General features: G+C 44.3%; 1 protein-coding gene across 1 annotated transcript; it reads right to left on the bottom strand.

Moving 5' to 3' along the window:
* Positions 1 to 33: 33 nt before the first annotated feature.
* Positions 34 to 4,333, bottom strand: wdr53 (WD repeat domain 53). The gene is made up of 3 exons (XM_029657060.2): positions 4,207 to 4,333; positions 3,022 to 3,529; positions 34 to 2,920 (listed from the first exon to the last, which is right to left on the bottom strand). Exons 2-3 carry the CDS (start codon positions 3,511 to 3,513, stop codon positions 2,240 to 2,242), a joined length of 1,173 nt encoding a protein of 390 aa, XP_029512920.1. The 5' UTR covers positions 3,514 to 3,529; positions 4,207 to 4,333; the 3' UTR covers positions 34 to 2,239.
* Positions 4,334 to 11,105: the final 6,772 nt, after the last annotated feature.

Here is an 11,105-nt window from a genome sequence, read left to right as displayed (position 1 = left end):
ACAAAGCTGTGAAAAAAAAGCCAACTGACAAGGTTGACTCATACACATAGCAAATTTATTTTGATTTTTTTATTGGAAAAAAAATCAAGCCACAGTTTTTTATTTTGGACCTGTTATAACTCACTCATACATCCTTACCTAGCGGCTGACACCTTGACTGATATTGACTTGATTGTATGAAAAATACACTGAGATTCAATCTGATTGTAGGTCATGGGCATTGTGGCTCTTTTTAATGGGTATGTACCGGCAATTACTGATATCCCATTCACAGGTAACATTTACATTTAAGTCATTTAGCAGACGCTCTTATCCAGAGCAAACGTTACATATGTCGGCTCAATCAGAAATTGCCTTAAAAATCTGCATAGCGATACATTGAGTAAACCAAACATGACCTCTTTCCTAGTACCCTCCCTCTGTTTGCACTCAGAACAGCCTCAGTCGGTTGGGGGTGGACTCTACAAGGTGTTGAAAGCGTTTCACAAGGTTGCTGGCCTCCATGATGTCTCCAATGCTTCCCACAGTTGTGTCAAATTGTCTGGATGTCTTTTGTGTGGTAGGACATTCTTGACACACACAGGAAACTGTTGTGTGAAAAACCCAGCAGTGTTGTAACTCTTGACACTAACCGGTGAGCCTGTCACATATTACCATACCCCATTCAAAGGCACTTAAATATTTTGTCTTGCCCATTCAACTTGTCACCTCCCCTTCATCTACACTGGTTGAAGTTGATTTAACAGGTGACATCAATAAGGGATCATAGCTTTCACCTGGTCAGTCTGTGTCATGGAAAGTGCAGGTGTTCTTAATGTTTTGTATACTCAGTGTATGTACAGTACATGACAAAGTATGGACACCTGCTTGTCAAACATCTCATTACAAAATCATGGGCATTAATATGGAGTTGGTCCCCCCCTTTGCTGCTATAACAGCCTCCACTCTTCTGGGAAGGCTTTCTACTAGATGTTGGAACATTGCTGCTATAACAGCCTCCACTCTTCTGGGAAGGTTTTCCACTAGATGTTGGAACATTGCTGCTATAACAGCCTCCACTCTTCTGGGAAGGCTTTCCACTAGATGTTGTAACATTACTGCAGGGACTTGCTTCCATTCGGACACAAGAGTATTAGTGAGGTCGGGCACTGATGCTGGGCGATTAGGCCTTCAGGCTCACAGTCAACGTTCCAATTCATCCCAAAGGTGTTCAATGGTATGTGGTTGTTGGTGTCATGTTCTTCCACACCGATCTCGACAAACCATTTCTGTATAGACCTCGCTTTGTGCACTGGGGGGCATTGTCATGCTGAAACAGGAAAGGGCCTTCCCCCAACTGTTGCCACGAAGTTGAAAGCACAGAATAGTCTGGAAAGTCATTGTATGCTGTAGCGTTAAGATTTCCCTTCACTTAAACTAAAGGGTCTAGCCCGAACCATGAAAAACAGCCCCAGGCTTGATGATTAGTTGACAAGAGGTGTCAGGTGTGCTTGTCCTGGGCTACAATAAAAATGTGTCATGTTGGGGGTAATTGAGAACTGGAGTTGGGAAACATTGGCGTTAAGTCTAGTCAGAGGCAAGTTGAGGGAGGAAGTTGCTAAACTAGCACAGTGACAACAGCAACATCGGCCTAATCCTGACACGGTACAGTATTATCATTGTTGAGCTTATCAAACATCTGACAGGTTAGGTCTATAGACCAGCCAGAGAGTAGACAGACAGGTTAGGTCTATAGACCAGCCAAAGAGTAGACAGACAGGTTAGGTCTATAGACCAGCCAGAGAGTAGACAGACAGGTTAGGTCTATAGACCAGCCAGAGATCTGCGTCCATCTTCACCCCCCTGGTTTGTCATGGTGCAGTCCTATCAGATGGACCAGTCTTCACCCCCCTGGTTTGTCATGGTGCAGTCCTATCAGATGGTCAGTGTTTCAGTCTTTGAAGGGGAGAACCCTGCTGATAAAGACATGGTTCAGTCCTCCTTTAGGTGGATGGCTTCTGGTTAAAGAAGGTTCTGTCTGCCAGTCTTAATACACAGACAGGCTGATGATACTATCACTCAGTGAGCAAAACTCAGAGGAAGGAGGGCCCCTTAAACTTCTAAGTAATACAAGGTAAGGCAGTTTGTATATTGCTACAGCCAGAGAGTAGACAGACTGGTTAGGTCAATAGACCAGCCAGAGAGTAGACAGACAGGTTAGGTCTATAGACCAGCCAAAGAGTAGACAGACAGGTTAGGTCTATAGACCAGCCAAAGAGTAGACAGACAGGTTAGGGCTCTGGTCAGCTACCACCAAGCTGGGCTCCCCTCTCAGCAGAGTGGGACACACCCAGTTCACCTTGTCCCCATGGCTGAAGCTGAGTTTAGGTCCTGACTTCAGGGCCTCCTCTGTGCCTGGTGACTGATATACACTGCTGCCCTCCTCCACCTCCTCCCTCTCCTTAGTCTCCTCTTTTGCCTGCTGGGGCTTGGCCTGGGCCTGGAGTTTGGCTTTAGCCCTGGCATTGTGTCTCCTGCGGTGGACTGGCGCTGCCTGTGGCTTGCCCTTATCCTCAACAGTAACTACCGGGTTCTGACTGAGGTCCCAGAGGGCCACCATGCCGTCGTTGCCCCCAGTAGCCAGCCAGTATGGGTGGGATAAGAAGCTGAGGAAGTGGGCCTGCGAGGCTCCCTGGCTGTGGGCCTTGATGGCCCCCTGCCGGTCCAGTTTGGAGCCACTGCCGACCCGCATCAGGTGCACACGTCCGTCCTCGGCGGCGCAGGCCAAAACGTTCCCGCAGGTTGCTACAGAGACGCAGTGGGCCAGAGGTGGGTTGAAGAGCTGACCGGCTTTGTGCTGATGGGCCTCCTCTTCCTCAGCCACTTCCTGCAGGTTGAGGGTCCAGACGGGGCGTGTCTTCTGTAGGCTCCACAACATCACCTGCAAGAGATTGAGGACAGAAGGGCGTCAAGACATGGTTACTTAGTCAAACAGGGTACTCTCATGCATGCCCTTTCTTTCTCCATCTCCAGACATCTCACCTGCATGTCGAGCCCGGCTGAGACCAAGTTGTTGGGCCTGAGAGGGCGGAAAGCCACAGATGAGACGATGTTGGTGTGTCTGCGGAGCGTCCTGTTTACTTGACCCCCCGGCAGCCCTAGCACCCTCACCACCCCTGAGTCATCAGCCACAGCCAGAGCTGAGCCTGTCTCATTCAGAGCCAGAGAGTTGATCTCCTCCTCTCCCGCACCCTGTAGCTCCTCTACCGCCCCCTTTAGGCTCCTAGGGTCCAATACGCTCACCGTCTCCCCGTGGGACACATACAACAGGCCTGGAGCCGCCGGCGAGAACACAGCGCTGGTCACATCATCCCCGCTGGGCAGACGGAGACGAGCTAACACCGCTCCCTCCTGGTTCCACACTGTTACCTCACCCTCCTCTGAGCCAGAGGCTAGGAGACCCTCCGGACCCCCAGAGGCCCCCACACACAGCACTGGGGTGGAGTGACCCTCACACCACTGCCTGCTGGCCATGATCACATTGGCATACCTGGGGTGAAGCAGAATATATACTACATATAAATAAATACTACATAAGCTGGTATATTTTGCTAACAGTGACATGACCCTGTACATACGCACTACTGATACCAACGCTTTCAAACATTTAATGTAATGACACTTTCCTGTGGATATATTGTCTCACATTCCTACCCCAAGAGGACCAACCAGCACTGCCAACAGGTTAAGTACGTTCAAATATAATTTTATTCAACATTCTGGCTTGAAGTTTAAGAAGTTTAACTTTCCTGATTCAAATGCTAATTTCTATCTGACAGAATTCAACGTCGGGTCTCCAGGCGACCTAATTAACCTTAACTCCCAGTAATGGATAACTGTTAAATCCCATCTGGTGTTAATATGTAGCTACAGTAACTGGTAGCCCTATAAATAGTCATTATATTAATAATAAACGTTTACATTTGGACGTCTTTATTGATTTAATAGGACAGAAGTCAAATCTAGCCACAGACTAACCATGTGTTTACCAGAACGCTGAAGCTATGCTAGTTAAGTTAGCATGTCAACACAACTATCGAAACACTTTAGCTCGATGTCATTGGCGAAATCTTTGCTAATAACGCATACGAAATCACAACTGTCATGACATAACACAGCACCACTAAATAAAATAAACGTTCAGCATATGTGATGTTTCCACTTTACCTTTCACACGAATGTTAGCTTCCCCTGTTCGAAAACTACTTGTAAAGTCGCACGTTGATGACATCAGAGGGTAGGTAACGACCCAATCATCTGCATGAAAAAAGACGTAAAGCCTATTTCACAATGGGAAAACAATCATTTCTACCACAGTATTATTTCTTTGGTTTATGTTTGAACTACATTACCCCGAATGGCGCAGCAGTCTAAGGCACTGCATCTCAGTTCAAGAGGCGTCACTATAGTACCTGGTTCGAATCCAGGCAGTATCACATCCGGACGTGATTGGGAGTCCCATAGGGCGTTGGCCCAGTGTCGTCCGTGTTTTGGCGTAGTAGGCCATCATTGTAAATAAGAATTTGTTCTTAACTGGCTTGCCTAGTAAAGTCAATAAATTAAATTACATTCCTCAAACTGATTTATATGAAATTAGGTTTCATGGGGATTATGCCTATAGCAGTATTGACTGTAAATCTTTCTATGCTTGCTAATAGGTTGTGTTAGGTTTATACAACTGAAATGTGACATAGAGAACTCCTAAAGTCATGCATGTAGAGTTGACAGAACCTACCTCTTTTTGTTAAATGTACATGGAAAGCGATGTTTTTCATTGTTTTTCACGATCAACTGACATGCTTTGTGTCCAGGTCTACTGTAAGAAGACTGTGCTGGTTGGTGCTACTGGATTCTGTCATTCTTCTGAGATAACTAAACAGTAATGCACGTCTACAGACGAAATACAAGCATATTGGGCAGAAATAATTCAGTTAGGTTCAAACGTCAGATTAAGGACACAGTGGAGATACTCGGCATTCAAACTCTATAAACTGTTGTGCCAAGGGGGATGGGCTTGAGAGACTTGAGCTAAAATAGGTCTCTCTGTCACTCTTTCTCTCTTTCTCACTCTCTGTCTCTCTGTCTCTTTCTCACTCTCACTTTCTCACTCTCTCTTTCTCACTCTCTGTCTCTCTGTCTCTGCCACTTTCTCACTCTGTCTCTCTTTCTCTGTCACGACGAGACGGCCTACAGGGAGGAGGTGAGGGCCCTCGGAGTGTGGTGTCAGGAAAATAACCTCACACTCAACGTCAACAAAACTAAGGAGATGATTGTGGACTTCAGGAAACAGCAGAGGGAACACCCCCCTATCCACATCGATGGATCAGTAGTGGAGAGGGTAGCAAGTTTTAAGTTCCTCGGCATACACATCACAGACAAACTGAATTGGTCCACTCACACTGACAGCGTCGTGAAGAAGGCGCAGCAGCGCCTCTTCAACCTCAGGAGGCTGAAGAAATTTGGCTTGTCACCAAAAGCACTCACAAACTTCTACAGATGCACAATCGAGAGCATCCTGGCGGGCTGTATCACCGCCTGGTACGGCAACTGCTCCGCCCTCAACCGTAAGGCTCTCCAGAGGGTAGTGAGGTCTGCACAACGCATCACCGGGGGCAAACTACCTGCCCTCCAGGACACCTACACCACCCGATGTTACAGGAAGGCCATAAAGATCATCAAGGACATCAACCACCCGAACCACTGCCTGTTCACCCCGCTATCATCCAGAAGGCGAGGTCAGTACAGGTGCATCAAAGCTGGGACCGAGAGACTGAAAAACAGCTTCTATCTCAAGGCCATCAGACTGTTAAACAGCCACCACTAACATTGAGTGGCTGCTGCCAACACACTGTCATTGACACTGACCCAACTCCAGCCACTTTAATAATGGGAATTGATGGGAAATTATGTAAATATATCACTAGCCACTTTAAACAATGCTACCTTATATAATGTTACTTACCCTACATTATTCATCTCATATGCATATGTATATACTGTACTCTAGATCATCGACATTCTTATGTCACTAGCCACTTTAACTATGCCACTTTGTTTACTTTGTCTACATACTCATCTCATATGTATATACTGTACTCGATACCATCTACTGTATGCTGCTCTGTACCATCACTCATTCATATATCCTTATGTACATATTCCTTATCCCCTTACACTGTGTATAAGACAGTAGTTTTGGAATTGTTAGTTAGATTACTTGTTGGTTATCACTGCATTGTCGGAACTAGAAGCACAAGCATTTCGCTACACTCGCATTAACATCTGCTAACCATGTGTATGTGACAAATAAAATTTGATTTGATTTGATTTGACTTTCTCACTCTGTCTCTCTTTCTCTGTCTCTTTCTCACTCTCTGTCTCTCTGTCTCTCTTTCTCTGTCACTTTCTCACTCTGTCTCTCTTTCTCTGTCACTTTCTCACTCTGTCTCTCTTTCTCTGTCACTTTCTCACTCTCTGTCTCTCTTTCTCTGTCACTTTCTCACTCTCTGTCTCTCTTTCTCTGTCACTTTCTCACTCTCTGTCTCTTTCTCACTCTCTGTCTCTCTCTCTTTCTCACTCTCTGTCTCTGTCTCTTTCTCACTCTGTCTTTCTCTCTCTTTCTCACTCTTTCTCACTCTGTCACTCTCTGTCTCTCTGTCTCTTTCTCACTCTGTCACTCTCTGTCTCTCTGTCTCTTTCTCACTCTCTGTCTCTCTTTCTGTCACTTTCTCACTCTGTCTCTTTCTCACTCTCTGTCTCTTTCTCACTCTCTGTCTCTCTGTCTCTTTCTCACTCTCTGTCTCTCTGTCTCTTTCTCACTCTCTGTCTCTCTGTCTCTTTCTCACTCTCTCTTTCTCACTCTCTGTCTCTTTCTCACTCTCTGTCACTCTTTCTCTCTCTTTCTCACTCTGTCACTCTCTGTCTCTCTGTCTCTTTCTCACTCTCTGTCTCTCTTTCTGTCACTTTCTCACTCTGTCTCTTTCTCACTCTCTGTCTCTTTCTCACTCTCTGTCTCTCTGTCTCTTTCTCACTCTCTGTCTCTCTGTCTCTTTCTCACTCTCTGTCTCTCTGTCTCTTTCTCACTCTCTCTTTCTCACTCTCTGTCTCTTTCTCACTCTCTGTCACTCTTTCTCTCTCTTTCTCACTCTGTCACTCTCTGTCTCTCTGTCTCTTTCTCACTCTCTGTCTCTCTGTCTCTCTGTCTCTTTGTAGAGCGGTAAGGCTGAAAATGAGGAACACAATGGTTGCTGCCTGCTGATTCATCCAAAACTGCACTTCTGATGTTTGGCCCATTTCTGGGTCGGTGAACGTAACACCATCCTGTCAGACTGAATGAAGAACAGACCGAGGACACCAGGGCTATAACACACGCACTCACACACACTGACGTGCACACACACACACACACACACACACACACACACACACACACACACTGACGCCACGCACTCACGCTCTCACCCAAAAGTGCATCCATATGCTGACTCATAGATTTTCTCAAAGCTCATCTCACACTCCCTGTCAAAATATTTCAACGTAAGTATAGTTCCTTCTAGTTTTCAGGTTACTCTCTCCATACATCTATAGTTTAGAAACAATATCAAACAGCTGAAGTTGTGAAGAGCTGACCAGTTTGAAATATCTAACGGTCACAGTTGTGCTGTCTTTAGATGGTAGCTTAAGGCCACTACACACTTTACGCAAACGCAGCGACCAACCTTAGTTTTCTATGTAGTTCTACATACACTACCGGTCAAAAGTTTGGACACACCTACTCATTCAAGAGTTTTTCTTTATTTTGACTATTTTCTACATTGTAGGATAATAGTGAAGACATCAAACTATGAAATAACACATAAGGAATCATGTAGTAACCAAAAAGTGTTAAACAAATATTTTTGATTTGAGATTCTTCAAATAGCCACCCTTTGCCTTGATGACAGCTTTGCAAATGACATTCTCTCAACCAGCTTCACCTGGAATGCTTTTCCAATAGTCTTGAAGGAGTTCCCACATATGCTGAGCACTTGTCGGCTGCTTTTCCTTCACTCTGCAGTTTAACTCATCCCAAACCATCTAAATTTGGTTGAGGTCGGGGATTGTGGAGGCCAGGTCATCTGATGCATCACTCCATCACTCTCCTTCTTGGTCAGATAGCCCTTACACAGGCTAGAGGTGTGTTGGGTCATTGTCCTGTTGAAAAACAAATGATAATCCCACTAAGCCCAAACCAGATGGGATGGCGTATTGCTGCAGAATGCTGTGGTAGCTATGCTAGTTAAGTGTGTCTTGAATTCAACGTCGGGTCTCCAGGCGACCTAATTAACCTTAACTCCCAGTAATGGATAACTGTTAAATCCCATCTGGTGTTAATATGTAGCTACAGTAACTGGTAGTTATAAATCACAGACAGTGTCACCAGCAAAGCACCCCCAAACTATCACACCTCCTCCTCCATGCTTTACGGTGGGAATTACACATGCAGAGATCATCGTTTCATCCACACTGCGTCTCACAAAGACACAGCTTTTGGAACCAAAAGTCTCCAAACCAAACCAAAGGACAAATTTCTACCGGTCTAATGTCCATTGCTCGTGTTTCTTGGCCCAAGCAAGTCTCTTCTTCTTATTGGTGTTCTTTAGTAGTGGTTTCTTTCCAGTTTCATCATAGTGCTTGATGGTTTTTGCGACTGCATTTAAAGTTCTTGAAATTTTCCGTATTGACTGACCTTCATGTTTTAAAGTAATGATGAACTGTCGTTTCTCTTTGCTTATTTGAGCTGTTCTTGCCATAATATGGACTTGGTCTTTTACCAAATAGGGCTATCTTCTGTATACCAACCCTACCTTGTCAAAAGACAACTGATTGGCTCAAATGCATTAAGAAGGAAATAAATTCCACAAATTAACTTCTAAGAAGGCACACCCATCCCTAGGCAAAAGGTGTGTCAACCCAATTGTAAAGCAGTCTCTTAAAATTTGGAATCAGTTCCGTTTAGCCTTTAACCTCTGAGGCTTTTCTCTATCAGGCCCAATCAATCAGAACATTTTATTTCCTCCATCTTTGAATGATGGGGCTTTTGGCATTTGTCACTCACTAGGCCTCTCCTCGCTAGCCCAATTATTCTTTGATGATACATTTGCCTCCTTTTCTCAGCTGCAGGAAAAGTTCAATCTCCCCCAATCCCACTTTTTCCGCTATCTCCAGACTAGAAACTTTGTCAGGGCTAACACACCTGGATTTCCCAATAGGCCTGCGAATACAGCTATAGAGAGCATCTTGGAGCTGAACAAGCTTCCTAGGGGCGCAATTTCAGATGTATATGCAATCATTCATGACTTACAGAACCCTTCTTTGGTGCCTTTAAAGACTCGATGGGAAAAGGATTTGGGGGAGGAACTTGGGGAAGACGCCTGGGAATCTGTGCTGCACAGGGTGCACTCGTCCTCTTTTAGCACTAGACACAGCCTCATTCAATTCAAGGTGGTTCACCGTATCCACTGGTCGGGGGCCAAACTTGGAAGAATATTCTCTGATGTTGATCCTACCTGTGTCAGATGTAAAGTGGAACCAGCCACACTGTTGCATATGTTTTGGGGCTGTCATAAACTGTCAGGTTTCTGGGAATGAATATTTAAATGTTTCTCTGATATATATGACACTGTTATAGATCCGTCTCCCCTTACAGCCCTTTTTGGAGTACTGCCCATGGGTACCCCCCTATCAAGAATCCAGTCGGACACTGTTGCTTATACAACTCTTTTAGCTAGACGGCTAATACTACAGAACTGGAAGATGGCAGCTCCCCCATCTTATAAATATTGGGTGAGAGATGTGCTCTCTGAAACTAGAAAAAATCAAATTCAATTCACTTGAGAACCCCAAACTGTTTGATGAGGCTTGGGCTCCATTCCGGTCTTACTTTAAACAGTCCATCCTCTGATGGCATTCCAATTAATACTAAAATAAGTCTGTGACTTAAGGGTTGGAGGAGCCTCTCTCTGTGTTTTTGCTGGGGGGGGGGCATTAAAGGTCCATGTGCTTATTGATTGTGATCCACAGATGCCTTGTTCATCTTGCTCGGGCAGAGACTGAAGTGTGAGCTTGTTTTTCCCAGTTATTTTGACACTTTGTTCACGCCTACATGAATAATCATTTTATTTTTTTATTTTAAAGCATTGTAAAAAAAAAACCTGTCCAGTGGATGGTCGGTCTGTGGCCATGACTCTCTGTGAGTGGTTGCATTTCTCCACCCTTATCCCTTGACTGTTTACAGGAACAATGGTGAGGTGTTTGCTCTGTCCCTGTACTATAGATTGCCCTTTAACCTCTGTAGCCTTCTGCCTGGTGTGTTTAACTTGTCTAAAGTATGGTATCTTTAAAGCTATTTTTTTAGTTGTAATTTTTATTTGTATTTTTTTTTCTAGTTGAGTATATTATTGATATTGCTTTGTCTTGTCTATGTGTGTGTGTGTGTGTGTGTGTGTGTGTGTGTGTGTGTGTGTGTGTGTGTGTGTGTGTGTGTGTGTGTAAAACTTAATAAACAGAGTAAAAAAAAAAGAAGGCACACCTGTTAATTGAAATGCATTCCAGGTGACTACCTCATGAAGCTGGTTGAGAGAATGCCAAGTGCTGCCTTCAAGGCAAAGGATGGCTATTTTAAAGAATCTCAAATATAAAATATATTTGTATTTATTTACTACATGATTCCATATGTTTTATTTCATAGTTTTGATGTCTTCACTATTATTCTACAATGTAGAAAATAGTAAAAACAAAGAAAAACCCTTGAATGAGTAGGTGTTCTAAAACTTTTGACCGGTAGTGTACTTTTTTTGCTGAACAAATTTTGGAACGGACCATATAGGACAGTCCATCGCTCTGTTTGCATAAGGTGGTAGGGCCCTATGGCCACACCATGTGTTTTTCTACTGTTATATTCAGTCTATTGTTATATTCAGTCTATTGTTATATTCTGTTCTACTAAGAACATGTGTCCATTTTATCATTCAGCTGAAATACTAAGGTTATATTGAGAATCCAATACATTTCCACTTTGCTTCAGA

The sequence above is a fragment of the Oncorhynchus nerka genome, linkage group LG14, assembly GCF_034236695.1.
Source record: "Oncorhynchus nerka isolate Pitt River linkage group LG14, Oner_Uvic_2.0, whole genome shotgun sequence".
NCBI lineage: Eukaryota > Metazoa > Chordata > Actinopteri > Salmoniformes > Salmonidae > Oncorhynchus > Oncorhynchus nerka.
This window is presented reverse-complemented; position numbering and strand designations above follow the sequence as displayed.